At 41.7% G+C, this 15,717-nt stretch overlaps 1 protein-coding gene and 1 long non-coding RNA gene across 4 annotated transcripts in view; one reads left to right on the plus strand and one right to left on the minus strand.

The window, feature by feature from the left end:
* Positions 1 to 967: 967 nt before the first annotated feature.
* Positions 968 to 13,289, minus strand: LOC112578438. The gene is made up of 3 exons (XR_003102702.2): positions 13,167 to 13,289; positions 1,136 to 1,272; positions 968 to 1,053 (listed from the first exon to the last, which is right to left on the minus strand). It is a non-coding gene; the product is annotated as an uncharacterized LOC112578438 (long non-coding RNA).
* Positions 12,804 to 15,717, plus strand: part of DACH1 (dachshund family transcription factor 1) — a 479,356-nt gene continuing 476,442 nt past the window's right edge. Inside the window, exon 1 of one of the 3 annotated variants that reach the window (XM_025262761.3) lies at positions 12,804 to 14,278. In XM_025262761.3, the coding sequence (XP_025118546.2) occupies positions 13,434 to 14,278 (845 nt within the window). In that variant the 5' untranslated portion in view covers positions 12,804 to 13,433. The remainder of the gene's footprint in view (positions 14,279 to 15,717) is intronic. The other 2 variants (XM_025262762.3, XM_025262763.3) reach the window with 2 other exon arrangements.

Consider the following 15,717-nt stretch of genomic DNA (forward strand, 5'->3'; position numbering starts at 1 on the left):
TTATTAAGTGCTTTTTAGATTAAAATCACTTACATAGAAACAAAAAGTATTTCAGCTTTGGATACCAAAACTGCTATGGGTTATAGGCTATAAATCTAAGGAAGTAATTGCTATTTTGAAAATTCTGAAAATAGGCATGTGTGCATGGGTGTTGTAAAGAAATTCCTTGAAACTGTTTTTGTGTGTCTAAATAACTATGAAAAGACATTTTATTGATCATATTGTAATATGAGATTATCACACTATAAAAATATAAGTATCTTTTCATAGAAAATATGATCTTTAAAACTGAACAGTGTAAGTACAGTTCATAGTTAGAGGACTTTAAATACAGCATTTTTTGTTGTTGATTTTGAATGTCTTATGGTTTATGATGGCTAACCAAATTAGCACACATAAATCCAGTATGTATAAACATCGCTTTGTGTATTTGCTTTTGACTGTTCCTGATTGGAGGCTTCTTTGGATATTCAGCAAGTAGATTTACGAGGACATTCTGATTAAGAAAAGTTATCAAGAAACTGATGATGATTATTTCTAAATATTAAGATTAAAATCAACATTGAAGACAGGAGTTTCTTTATATTTGCATATAAAATGCTTTGTTTAGTTACTGAATGCATCGTCAAATACCTACTATATTTACAATGAAGTTTATCAATTATAATTATTAATTCTGTGTTTTCATATTCTGTGCTCAGAAGTAACTAAACTTCTAAATGCTACTCTTGGCATATAGTGTTTCGGAACACTTTAGTTCTCCTTTAAGATAAGCTTGAAATAGACCACCAATAAATGTAAATGAGCTTTGGCTATTAAAATTAGTTTGATCTTATGTCTTTTTTAATGATTTATGTGGTCAAAGTCCAGAGCTTTCTATTGACATTAGGACCGAAATTCATATTTTTGTAAATTTTAATTCTTCTTTAGTAATAGTTATTAATATATCAATCAAATCACTTAATATCAAAGTATAATAAGGAATTACCTGCAAAGTGTGTCCTTAAATTTATGCACGCACTGTTAACAATGTGTTCCCAAATCAGTTCGTTTCTGTCGGAAAAAAGACCCATTTCTTATTCAACTGTGTTGGTAGTCTTGTTCTAGAAAATACCTAAAGTAAGGCTCTAATCACCTGCCCAGGCGTTCCTGTCACATTGTTGACATTTCCTGGTGTTCGGTGGTTTCTCCCACTCTGTGGCATTCCAGAGCTCAAGGCACTTCTTTGAAGATATAAGGCCATTCAAGTCTTCTCAGCTTTGCAGCTTCACTCTAAAGGGAGAGTAAATGAAAAAGCCCTGCAGTTTAGACAATTTAAATGGGGCAGCAGGAGGGCATGATATTGCTCTGTTGGGAATTGCTTGTGAGCGATCCTTGAATCATCTTTTGGAAAAGCAGAGTGACCTTTCTGAGATCAGGATTGAAAAAAAGGATAAGAGAAAGAGGCTGTCTAGTCCTCTGTGGAAAAGCAAACCAAGTCTGGTAAGATACTACAGAAAAGTAATGTATTTACAAGATCAGCTGCCACTGTAATGGCTGATTCTGCAAAGCACTTCAACAGGCCACTTTCATTGGTGGATGTTGCCATATTCTGGGGCTTTCCAGGTGGCTCAGTGGTAAAGAACCCACCTGCCAGTGCAGGAGACATGGGTTTGATCCCTGGGCTGCGAAGATCCCCTGGAGAAGGAGATGGCAACTCACTCCAGTATTCTTGCCTGGGAAAGTCCATGGACAGAGGAGCCTGGAGGGCTACAATTTATGGGGTTGCAAAGTCAGACAGACGCAAGTTAGCAACTGAGTAGGCGTGCACAATGCCATGTCTAACCTAAGGAAACCAGGGGTAGTCACAAAAACCAAGGAACCCCAGGGCTTTTGCAGTTTGACTAACTTTCTAATATCATGTACTGGTTAAGTATTTCTCAAGATGCTAAAATCTTGTTCCTAAAACAACAGTATTTCTCCAGTATTTCAGAGCTTCAAAATTCCAGTATTTCTCCAATTCCTTTTTAGAAGTCTCCCTTCTAATCATGATGCATTGTAGTGCATAAGCACATCCAAGCACCCACTGAGAACACATTTCATGGCTCTATTAGACCTTATAGAAATGCGTTATACAGGTGATAGAAATAGGTAGAGAAGTATTGGTCTAGATCCAAAGGTCAGTCTATTATTGTCTCAGTTCCCTTATACATGAAATGAAAAAAAAACTTTTTCCTCTGCTTACATCACAGTAGTCTCCTTCAAGGATAGCTGGGGGAAAAAACAATGAGGATTTGAATCTTATACCTGTCTTAAGCCTCAATTCCTGTGAGTATAAAGGGAAGCTCTCATATTTTGCTAATTGTCAGTTTCCTCTTTTGCAAGATCACAGATGGGTACAGCGGGCTGAGGGTGAGAGGCTGCCCATACTGGGAATGTTCTGAGGTTGCCTCCGAGCTCTGAGAGGAGAAACAGAACCAGCTGTGATGGTTTCTGGAAGAGGAAACCATGGTCATTGGAAGAGGAAATGATGTGATGAATTCTGTAATCCAAGGATTTGCAGACTCCCCTAACACAAAATTTCAATGATGTTGTAGTCAAAAGATGCAACTGAGATAATAATATGAAATTCTGATCAGCATGAATATCTTTTTCTTCTTACATCCTCAGTGACCTATATTAAAAAATAAGTGAGTTTTGTTAAGAATATTGAAGTGATGGCAGTGTTAAAAAAAAAACAACAAAAAACTATACAAATAATTGCTTACCCTCTGTGCTTACTCACATTTGGGAAGCAGAGTTTCACACACGAACTTACTTTTTCTCATCATCTGTAGCAACACTTCAGAGTATAAAGAAAAACGAAAATGTTAGTCAGTCGTGTCTTTTGCGACCCCATGAACTGTATCCTGCCAGGTTCCTCTGTCCATGGGATATTCAAGGCAAGAATACTGGAGTGGGTTGCCATTCTCTTCTCCAGGGTATCTTCCTGACCTATAAATCAAACCCAGGTCTTCTGCATTGCAGGCAGATTCTTTATCATTTGAGCCACCAGAGAAGCCCCCTTTAGAGTTTATTTTCATTTATATTTTCAGTCTTGATGAAGACTCCTCAATGACTCCTGAATGACTAAAAAAAGAAGATGTTCTTTATGGGGCTCAGATGCAAACCTTTGTTATAGGACTAAGATTATCTTTCCCAGCTCTTTGAAACCCAATTTATTAGCATTTCTAGCTTTTTGCCTCAAGAATTTTTCTAACTTGATGGCATATTAGAACAGAAATGAGCATAACTAAATTTTGTGAGTCTTCGATATCCTGGTCTGAATCAAATGATATAGGATTTGGGGAATGAGCAGTTTACACAATTTGGGGACAAAGGAAATGAGTGGCATAATGTAGAAGCAGTATTAATTACCCAGCTGACTTTTATTGAGCACCCAGCAAGGGCTAAGCATTATATTCTCTGTCTGAAAAGAATGGGAATGACTTGAGACCACCTGAAGAGAAACATATCAACAAGTGTAAAAGCCTAATATAATTGCCTTACCCACCAGAATGCACAGTGATAGTTATTATCTGCAACGATTCCTGGATGTGCTGAGTCTTGAGCAAATCAATGAATTATAAATTCTGACTTATATAGGAAATGATTGTTTTCCTACTTCCTTCTTTAAACACTCAAGTGGGGTTATGCTGGGCATGTGAATGAATTGAACTTTGGTTCAAAAACTAAAATGTTTTTATAACATATGGGGAAAGCTTGAGACTGAGGATGGCAGTGATGCAACCTTCTCCCTCAATGTCAGTACACTCAGAGTCCATACTTTGATTATGTTACACCAGAATAAGGAGGCCTGTGAAGAATTCCCAGAAACTAGTTTTTATACAGCACTCTTCCAGTGTCCCACAGTCCTCTCCAGTAAACTGGTGGATATAGGGGTTGATATGAGATAACCAAGTCAAACAAAAAATTAATAATAACAACTCAGAACCTGGCATAGATATTATTAGCAGAGCATGTATTACTCTCTGTGCTGGTAATTTTTAACAGTTAATTTCTAAATTTATTTAGTCTCTATTGAAGTATAAGAATATTTTATTTTACTTATAATTGAAGTATTAAAACTCAACATTCAAAAAATGAAGATCATGGCATCCAGTCCCAACACTTCATGGCAAATAGATGGGGAAACAATGGAAATAGTGACAGACTTTATTTTCTTAGGTTCCAAAATCACTGCAGATGGTGACTGTAGCCATGAAATTAAAAGATGTTTGCTCCTTGGAAGAAAAGTTTTGACAAACCTAGACAGCATATTAAAAAGCAGAGACATTACTTTGCCAACAAACGTCCATGTAGTCAAAGCTATGGTTTTTCCAGTAGTCATGTATGGATGTGAGAGTTGGACCATAAAGGAAGCTGAGTGCCGAAGAACTGAAGCTTTTGAATTGTGGTGTTGGAAAAGAATCTTGAGAGTCCCTTGGACTTCAGTGAGATCAATCCAGTCAGTCCTAAAGGAAATCAGTCCTGAATAGTCATTGGAAGGACTGATGCTGAAGCTGAAACTCTAATACTTTGGCCACCTGATGTGAATAATTGACTCATTAGAAAAGACCCTGATGCTGGGAAAGATTGAAGGCAGGAGGAGAAGGGGACGACAGAGGATGAGATGGTTGGATGGCATCACAGACTCAATGGACATGAGTTTGAGCAAACTCCAGGAGATGACGATGGACTGGGAGGCCTGGCGTGCTGCAGTCCATGGGGTTACAAACAGTTGGACACGACTGAACACCTAAGCTGAAAGAATGTTTTATTTTATTTATAATTGAAGTAGAGTTCATTTACAATGTGTGTTAGTTTTAAGGGAACAGCAAAGTGATGTGATTATACATGCATATATATACATTTTCCAGATTATTTTCCATTATAGGTTATTACAAGACATTGAGTGTAGTTCACTGTACTCTACAGAAAGCCCTTGTGGTTTACTATTTTATGTATGTAGCATATATATTTTAACCCCAGACTCCTAATTTATCTCTCCCCCTCCATCACTTCCCACCTCCTGTGTTAACCATAATTTGTTTTCTGTGCTTCTGAGTTTATTTTGGTTTTGTAAATAAGTTCATTGGTATATTTTTCAGATGGCCAGGCACATTCTCAGAGCAGTTGTGTTCATCCTTTTCCATTCTGCTGTTCGAAAATGCACTTCTGTGTCAGGATTTAACCTTTGCTAAAGCACAGGGCTGAGACAGTCACAACAAAACACCTTCCCCTTAAAAACTAGGACTTCAGAGCCCTGTTAAATCAAAAGAAAAATTCTTTCCCTCCACCCCAGTCTCACAGCCCTCAGGATTTTAAATGGTAATGACCAGTTCATTTGAGAAAATGGCATTTGAGTGCTTCCCTTCACGAGCTCTTAAGGCGTATAAGGTGTCTCTTTCCCAGGGATGTGCACCTCCTTTTGTTTTCTGGCATTACTGGAACTGACCTGGCATGGATCACTGAGTGAGCAGGCAATCTTAAACACTTCTCATATAAATTACTGGTTCCTTTCCAAGTGCAATTGCTCACAGGGTAATATACCATTTTACAACTTTGATAGCAAAGTCTCTTCGTTCTACTGGGTTCCACACACCCCCAGGAAATGAACAGACAAAAAGACTGATGGATATGTGAACCTCAGAAATGTATGGTCCGGTTCAGCCTTGAGTAGGTACATCGTGCGCACTTTGGGATCTTTCAATTCCATTCCCTGCTTCGACTCTTCTCAAATCCTCTTTTCTTGCTTTAAAAGCCATCAACAGAAACAAAATGATCAAAATGACACATCTACATAAACACTACAAAAGGCAAAGCTGTAACAAACATGGATGTCCACTAAATTCTATTTTTCAGAATTTTCCAGAAAAGAAGATAATGCTCACATCTTACGGTCTACCATTTTTAGGTAGAAATGACTCATCTCACTTTACGCAAAGGAGGCTGGCCATTAATTGAGCACTTCAGGATTCACTGGTTGTTAATGATGGCCACATTTTCTAAACCAATGTCTTTTTTCCCATGAACTCTAACAACAAGGTGTGTTTTTACTGACAGTTGACTCGGATCAGAGCTCGCAGGATTGTATTTCAGGTTGTGGCTCTGTAAAACCCTGTAACTTTCTTTGAAGTTAAACAGTGTCAATCTGTTTCCATGTCTGAATAACTCTTAGAAGAGCCTGCCTGACCCAAGTCAACTCACTGAAACATACTATTTCCCCATAATTGATGTTCCAAATGAATGTCCTTTCATAATAAAATGTGCTGGGAAACAAAACAGCTTTGCATCCGGCACAAGTTGCATCATAATTAAATTTTATTTTATCCCATCGAGGCATGCTAAATGTTGAGCAAAATATAATTTTAAGTAATTTGTTTGTATTCTTATCTGTAGGAGTTGGAAATTAACAGCGTTGCTAGTTTGCGTTTACTGTTAGGCCTGGAGAGCAGAGAGATTGCTTTGCAAACATTACAGTTATTATGTCTGCAGTTGGTACTCTTTGTATAAATTATTGATCAGCCAGCTTATTTTTCTTTCTGCTTAATGGATATTATAGCATAGCCGTTTACAACGCTATAGTTAAGGTTGTGTCAGCACTTCCATTATAATAAACCCTCTGTTACAGGGGGTTTATAACTTGTTGTAAAAATTTGCTCTGGGCTGAAACTTGACATACAAGATCTTGAGCTGGAAGGTGGCAATTGTTATTCTTTCAACTTAAAAAAAAAACCTCTTTGTTCTGAAGGGCAATAAATAAATAAACAGTTTATTCTTTTTTAACAATCCTTGAAATTTCTGACTTCAAATAGAACAATTTTTATAGGCTATTTGCTGGACAATGACCTCTTCTTTTATTTAATAAAGCAAAGAGAAAGAAAAAAGACCACGATAATAAGTACAAACAACCTCAGAAAAGCAGACAGTGAATCAGTATAAACTTTTATAATCAAGTTTAATACATTTCTCCTAACATTGCAAATTATACCATAATTTATGTTTTAAATTAAACATGCATTTACACTACATGACTTCTTTCCACCTCCATTCCCAACTATGTACAACTATTGTCTAACTATGTCAAGTGAGTCCCAATACTGAACTTCTTTAGAGAAAAATGACTTTTTGGCTTTTTAAAGAGAAAGGAGTATGACAATTAGAAAATGCATATATGAAAAGGTGCAATTGAAGGTCCAATGTTTCCTAGAAAACCAGGGATTTAAATATCTGCCTGACTTTTTGACCTTCAGTACAGTCTGCCATCCTTATCATGGCCTGATTTAAGAAATGAAGGGAATTAATCTCAATTTATACTATTTTTGTTGTGGCTTCCTTTTACAATCCAACTCTAAAATGATCTCACTTTATTATTATCAAATATTTGCCTGTACAACTCTTAATACAAATCCATAGACCACAGATGGAATTAGATGCTTAGTGCTGGATGTAGTGATGGGTGAGTGTAACTAAATTATTATGCAGAGCTGACTACTTGTCATAGGAATGGTGCAGTGTGGAATAAGGAAAACCAGTCCACAATGATTTTCTTCTTTGTAACTGTTCTCCTCTTTGCTCCTCTAACTATTCTTTTCTCCCTCGACTTGAGTTTAGAGATTTCTTACAATATGCTCCACAATCAGCAAAGTATTTTTAGCCACATGTCCCCTTCATTCTGAACCAGGAGAAAAGGGGGTGAGGATAGAAGATTGAGGGAGGAAACAGTGATGTCAAATTGTGCCATTTGGTTCTGACATCTAGGTAAATGTGAATATGATGGGGTAATTACTGTATGTATTCAGTAAGCGTACATATGGCCCATGCATTTCCATGCTGAAAAACAAGTTTGAGTTATTTATAATAATTTTAACCACTTCTTTATTAAGACTGGAAGTTTGTAATACAAAGTTTGAGCGCTTCAAGTTATAGCGTGTTCAGCTTCCCACCTTCTGTCCTTTAGGTAATTTATCACCAAGCTCTCTGCATCTGATTAGAGAACTATCCTTGAGATAAAAGCCTTATTCCTTGTTTGAGGAAAGGTAGGAACTGGAAAAGAGGGAGATTGTAGAAGTGAGACTCTAAATCAGAAGTTGGAACCCCAAGTGGGGAGAGCAGAGACAGGAAGCATAAAAGTAGAGAAGTCTTTGCTTAAGGTAGTCGGAGTTTATCTGATGAGCTGATGGTGAGGCCCTGTGACTGAGTTAAAAAGGCTTGAGAGAGTTACTTGGCATAATTTCTCCATCTTCAATGATTTACTACTGAAGGGCAAACATCAATTTTGGACTCTCTCCTGAGAAACATTTAACAAAGTCAGTCAACTACTGGTACCCTGTTATCTTTCTAGATTTGCCAAACTTGGAGAGCTGTTTTATAAACCTCTGCCTGAAGTTTGTATTTTTTTTTTTTCCTATTGAGGAAGAGGTCCATTAGTACATATGCAGATGTAAAAATGATCTTACTCTTTACTTCTCCGTTGTGCTATATCTTAGAATTGTTCAGAAGTGCACCCTATTGTTAAAGCTATTTGTGCCGGGTGTGCTAATGCACTCTTTGATTGAGTGAATTAGCAGTCATAACAATCTGGCAGTCTGGCCATAGAAGTGTGCTCAAATTGATTTGTGTTATGGCTGGACTGGAAAATCTAGTGTTAGTTGTTTTTTGCCCTGGGGCATTGTTTGTACCAAACTCCACTTTTCATTTAATTTTCCAATACATTTTGAAAGATTGAAATGCTTGTGATCAACATTTGATCCACTTGCATTATTTAAAAAAAAATTCTGAAAGTAATTTCAGATTCCAAAAAACCTTGCTTTCAATTAGAGTAAACATAATTAGAGTGACGTCGTGCTTGGAATGGTAAGTCTCCCTTTGAATCTATTAAGCATGTTATCTCCTTGTCCTGTCACTGAAAGGAATTCAGTATCTATCTGAAATATACATCTGTATTTTTCTGTGCATGCTTCTAATTGAACTTGGGGAAAAAAATAAAAGAATAAAATTGCAGGGAGCCTTTTCTTGTTCCCCTTTCTGCATATTCCTAAATTGTTTCTGTTTCATTTAGTGATGCGTAAAGAGAGGATACTTAAAGCTTTCAGGAAATTTTGAGATGTTCAAGAAACATTCAGATATGTATTGCCTTTAAGAGTTACTCGATCATTTTAGTATTTTTATATTCTATGAAATCCCCATTTTCAGTCTTAACTATATCAATTGCTATATTGAAGCCCTAAAGATTTAAAGACATGACTTATCCTGGCTTTGTCAATATTTGTATCTATCTTACAATCTTCTACTTTGCAGTCATTTACCAGAATTATAATGCAGCATGAATAAACCTTAAAAATGACTATTGATTACAGAGAAAGCTTTGTGAAATCATTTAGTCAGTTTCCCCACTTGAGAAATCAGTGAATAAAATAGGTCAATAGATAAAGATGGAATGGATATAATACAGTGCTCTGCCTCCCTGGGTTATAAAAAGGGTCAAAAATGAATCCCCATAGAATTCCTGTTTTTAAACTTAGAAAATAAAATGATACTCACCAAATCCCAATTCTAAGTCCACCTTTCTACAGATTTATTCTTCGTTTTTAAACCACAGGTTTGAAAGTACATTTTTATGTTTCCCTGTTTCAACAGAAGCATTTCCTTGTCACTGTCCCTTTTAACCAAATAGGATGCCCTCATCTTCAGGCTAAAGTGCCTGTTGTCACCCAGGTATTCACCGGGACTTTTGCTGCAACAGCTACTCTGTATTTCCTCACAGTCTCCTGCAACCTTACAGCTCTTCTCAAAACTGCATTTCCTACTGCAGGGAACTCTCTCTTCTGTGCCGATTTTTGTTAAGTAATAGATGGTGAGCCCTGAGACCACTCTCTCTATTAGTTTCCATTCACAGGGATATCGTCGGGGCCACGGAAGGAGGGGGAAGGGGAAGGGAGGGGCCAGGAGGGGGCAGAGGGAGGAAAGAAAATACCTTCCCTGAACTGGTACAAGCTCGGCTTCAAACGATATCCTAGGAAAGAAATTAAAGACTTCTTAATTAGTGCAGCAATTAAGCTTTCTTGGTAGCATTTTAATCAGCACAGGCCCTATCAAAGGACAAACAGAACGATTTGCAGGTCTTTGAATTTTAAACAGTCTTATTGATTTCAGCACAATACGTCTTCACAACACACAGGGAGAATTTTCTAATATCAGTTACAGTACTTTGAGTTTTGCTTATGCAAATCGAGTGAAGGTTGGAGAGGAGGAGATGGAAGGAGAGGACTTGAACCAACCAGAGATGGAAAACAATAAACAAACAAGACAAAAGCTTGAAAACCTAAAGATGTGATACAAAGAGTGGGAATTTGAAATCTGTGCAGTTGATTTATCTGCTGTTAGGAAATAACATTTGCCTTAATCATTGGTAATATTTCTCAAAAAAAAAAAAAACAAAACCAAGAAAGGAAAAAATTTGAATTTTTTCTAGGGTTTTCTTTCCTGAATATTTTAATTTGCATTATGTGCGTTTTCTAATACTACTGTTTGATCAAAGGGGTAAGTGGTAGTTCCTAAAAAACAAAAACAAAAACAAAACCACTTCAGAGACCTGAGATGGGGGTAAGGGGGAGGAAGCTCCCACTCAGGTCGGGGCCAGATCCCCAAGCCTTGCCTCTGAATGGAGCACGTGCTGGGAGACACAGGTTTTCCTGCAGAAAATTTGGACTTTGCTTTGATGTTGGGTGGGATTATGGCATGGTCAGCTATCATTACTCCCTGTCCATGGCTTCTGAGAGTGGCAGGTATTGAGTGAGTGACAGTTTAAGGAAATGTGAGAAATGAGAATACTTAGAGCAGATTTGGGGCATTTAATTTCAATTTTTTTCCATTTGCAGGACTAGAATTTAAAATGAAGAAAGTAGTTTAGCATTTTAAAAACTATAGCAAGTTTACTTAAGTTGTGCATGCAATTCCAAAATAAAATTAGTTTCTCAGGACTTAATATCTTCTTTCTCACCTCTACTGATTAACATAGTCATTTGGAATTAAAAAAAAAAAGGTATTGTTGCCCAAAACAGGCTTAAACACTTAAAGAAGTGTTCCGATTTATGTAATGTATGTCCAATCCCTACTTTTAACTGAAGTCAGATAAGAAGAGTGAAAATTGATATAAATTATTTCTTAATATATCAAGCTACATTGGCTAACTAGGCAAAACAACTGTATACACTTTAGCTATCTTATAGAAGTTAATCTACTTTTTAGCAACAATCAATTTTTTGAATTCTTATGACCCAGAAAAGCCTCCTGATATAACTGCTTTATCCCCAAAAGTTTAGTATAAACTTAGACAAATTAGTCAATAGTGCCCTATTTCTCTATAAATATTTCCTACACCTTTTGACAGTAGACTTCAAAAAGGTTAAAGAATTAAAAAGATAAAAAGAAATGTGATAATAATTTCAATACTAAACTGTGAATCTGATGCTAATAGTTTATTTTTGAAATCTGTCAAATGCTAAAGCATTGTTTCTATCTTGTGAAGTTAATGAACATGTGCAGACAGGTTTAAAGCCTAATTATTTAAGATTCCTAGTGATATAAACAGAGAACAGACTTGACTTGTGCTCAAATCAGAGATTGGTCAAAATTTTTGAATAAATAGCACTTCCATGCAACAAGTTAGAAAAGAGAAGAAAAGCAAAGAGGAAGGCAAAGAGGAAGAGAGTGACCCTAACTCAGCCCAATGTTTTTAAGCGTAGCTACCCTTTCTGCCTTTTCAAGTCAACAAGTGAGCTTTGTTTTTGTTCATTATTTACAAAACATATTTCTGCAAATTGAGAAGGACTTTCCCAAAATACAATGATAGTCTTCAAATATATGTGAATAAATATATATATGTGTGTACATATGCATATATATGTACACACACACATATATATATATATTTATTCAAATAACACATTAGCAACTAGCCTTAGGTCTTAAAGGACGAGAAGATGGTTGGCGTCTATGCAAGACGGGTTAATTACTTATAGAGTTTTAGGTAAGAAAAAGTAGGGCTTTCTTCATCCTCTCCCCCACTTTCTAAATCTTCAGGGAGGCCTGATCTCCTTGAATTCTCTTCATATGATTGGCATTTCTGACCTTTGGGGCGAAAGTGAAGTTATCCTGAACCATCCACATTTCTGTAGCAAGCATTTCTTTCTTTCCAAAATCTATTAGGAAATAAAGAATTGAATACAGAGCATTCCATGATTCTTAAGCTATTTCAGACTGACTTTTCCCCCCCAAATTGAAAACTCTCCTGGAATTTTCACTACCTTTAAACAAATAAATAGTTGAGTCGACAGATAAAATAATCAGATACAGAAAACATACGCTTTGCTTCATGTGGATTTTCCTCAAAATAATTTCTTAATAATCATGAAGTCAAGGGATGTGTTTTCATTTATGTCTCTTGCCAAAAAAAAAAAAAAAAAAAAAAACCCCAAACAAGCCAAGATACATCCTAAATCCCTTGAAGGAGAGCTCGGAGCGCTCTGGCTCCTCTTTAAGTTGGCAGGCGATTGCTTAGACGGTTTTGGAAAAAATTACGAGTCTTCTCAGACGAAATGTAATATTAAGACATGCAATCTAACGGTAGTAGAAAAGTAGATGGTCTCTCTTTCTGATCGCCACTTCTGGGTCTCGGCTTTTCCTCGCGGTCCCTCCCATAGTTTCTTTCCTTATTCTCCCCCCTCCCCGCCCTTTCCCCCCCGCTCTCTCGCTTTCTCTGGGTCTCGCGCTCTCGGAGTCTCTGCTCCGAGTTCCTGGTTGGATAATTTGGGTTAATACTAGTGAGTGAGGTTTTTGCGGCTTCAAAGGGTATTTCAAGTTTCCGGAGCTCCTCCCCTCTGCACCGTGTGACAACAACAACTCGTCCAGCCGGCAGCCTGCACTTTTCAGCTCATTTTCTCTCTGTCATTCCCCTCTCAATCTTTGATCAATGTACTTGCCAGGGAGAACCCAAGTCCTTCAAACCTCCTCCTTTTCACCTTCATCCTTAACTTTGTGCTAGAGAGCGGGACCCACACAACCACAGCCGACCCTTCCCGCCCCCGCCCGACCCCCCCCCCCTCCCCACCAACCCCCGATCCCAGCCCCCGGAGAGGACTCACATTTCGACTTGCGGGACACTTTTGTGCGTTTCTCTCCAGAGCGCCTCTCGCGCTCGCCCCTTTTGCGCTCGCTCGCTCTCTCACCCTCACCTCCTTTCCCCTCTTCTGTCCCTTTCTCTTCTCTTCTCTCCCAGAGTTGTGGTGGTTGTGGCCCCCTAGCTCCTTCTCCCTCCCCCCTTTTCTCCCTCCCTCGCCCTCCCCGGGGGTGTGTGTGTGGCAACTTTTCCCCTCGCTTCTCCTCCTTCTGTTTCCCCCTTATATGTGACCATGGCAGTGCCGGCGGCTTTGATCCCTCCGACCCAGCTGGTCCCCCCTCAACCCCCGATCTCCACGTCTGCTTCCTCCTCCGGCACCACCACCTCCACCTCCTCTGCGACCTCGTCTCCAGCTCCGTCTATCGGGCCCCCGGCGTCCTCGGGGCCAACTCTGTTCCGGCCGGAGCCCATCGCTTCGGCGGCGGCGGCGGCGGCGGCGGGCACAGTCACCTCCACCGGCGGCGGCGGCGGCGGCGTGGGCAGCGGAGGCGGCGGCGGCGGCGGCAGCGCGGGCAACGGAGGCGGCGGCGGCGGCGGCTGCAACCCCAGCCTGGCGACCGCGGGCGGCGGCGGCGGCGGCGGCGGCGGCGGCAGCATCAGCGCCGGCGGCGGCGTTGGCGCCTCCAGCACCCCCATCAACGCGAGCACCGGCGGCGGCGGCAGTAGCAGTAGCAGTAGCAGCAGCAGCAGCAGCAGCAGCAGTAGCAGTAGCAGCAGCTGCGGCCCCCTCCCCGGCAAACCCGTGTACTCGACCCCGTCCCCAGTGGAAAACACCCCCCAGAATAATGAGTGCAAAATGGTGGATCTGAGGGGGGCCAAAGTGGCTTCCTTCACGGTGGAGGGCTGCGAGCTGATCTGCCTGCCCCAGGCTTTCGACCTGTTCCTGAAGCACTTGGTGGGGGGCTTGCACACGGTCTACACCAAGCTGAAGCGGCTGGAGATCACGCCGGTGGTGTGCAATGTGGAGCAGGTTCGCATCCTGAGGGGACTGGGCGCCATCCAGCCCGGAGTGAACCGCTGCAAACTCATCTCCAGAAAGGACTTCGAGACCCTCTACAATGACTGCACCAACGCCAGGTAAAGAGCCAGGGGGACGGTGGGGGTGGGGAGGGAAGTCTCCGCCGCCTGTGGTCCCTGCCCAACCGGTCCCCTCGCCCTTCCCTCGCTCTCTGCCTGGCTCCGTTCTCTCCGCGCGCCCCGGTCGAGCGCGGCCCTCTGCTCCCTTTCCTCGGAGCTCGCCGGCCGCTCCCGACCTTTCTGAGAAGTTGGCACCTCACCCTGCCCAGATCGCGCTCTTCCGGCCGGGTCCGCCCCTTGCTCGCCCGGACGCTGGGGCTCGACAGATGTGGCTGGCGGGAACCCCAAGTCTCGGGGCGGACTGGGCGGGTAGGAGGCGGATGGTGCCATTCCAGGGGCCACAGCGCCCTTCCCGGGCTGCGCGGACGTCTGGGGAACGCTTTCAGCGCTGCTGCCAGTGTTTGCGCGCTCCCTCGGACCCGGGTTCCACCGCGAGGCGCCGGGCACCGATCCGGCTGCTCGGAGACGCGGGGCTAGATCCTGGGGGCGGAGGGAGGTCGTAACCCTGCCCCGCGGGGTTCGTGGAGAGGGAAGACGCGCTAGGGGTGAGCGCCCCGCGAGGTAGCCTAGGACGTGGGTCACTTGGAGGTCGGGAGGGGGACGGTCCTAGAGGCCGAGAGGCCAGAGTAATCCCGGGGGACTCACATTGAGTTCAGCCCTGAAGACCCGAGGGCAAGCCTGCGGAGGGGAAGGGAGGGGTCTGTGTGTGCACGCATCTGTGCGTGTGTCCGCGCGCGCGCGCGCGCGAGCGTGTGTGTGCAAAGAAGATAAAGGGGTACGTTTGCCCGGGGCAGGCGCGAGGGTACCGGCAATGTTCCTGCCGTTGGGGGAGGTGACCGGGTGCTTGGGACTCTTGGAGGCTGAACTGGAGACATGGGGAGGGAAGACAGCAGTTTGCTGTCTCGCTTTCTCTCCAAACTGTTCTTTCCTTCCTTTCTTTTTTTTTAAGGTTAGTAGCTCACGCAATGAGCAGGTGCAGGTTTTGCTCTGGGATGCTCTGTGGACCTAAATACCGGTGCCGTGGCTCCCCCAGTCCCGCAAAGCGCGCGAACCCTGGAGGCCACGGGACCCTGAGCCCGGCCGGACCAGTTTTATGCTAATGAACGCTCATGGGGGAGGATCTACCGAGAGGGGGCGGGAGTGGGGTAACTTGTCAGTTTCGGGGTAGAAGTGATCCTTTCCACCCACTCTCACTGTACCGACTTGTCCCTACCGTTGGCTGCGGAGGGAGAAGTTCAGAGAAGCCGAGTAAAAAGCAGGGAAAGTTGGAGTCTGGAAGTGAGCGCGTGGGAACTGCGCGCAAAATTTGTGCGGAAACTTCGGTACCCTCCAAATAAGTTTAAAGAATGGGAGGAGGAACGGAGTTTTACTTCTTTTTATGTGTGCCCCTAGTATAACTAAGGAAACTGAGGCGGGAAGGAGAGAGGCGCAGGACTAGA

Source organism: Bubalus bubalis, chromosome 13, assembly GCF_019923935.1.
Source record: "Bubalus bubalis isolate 160015118507 breed Murrah chromosome 13, NDDB_SH_1, whole genome shotgun sequence".
NCBI classification, from domain to species: Eukaryota; Metazoa; Chordata; class Mammalia; order Artiodactyla; family Bovidae; genus Bubalus; species Bubalus bubalis.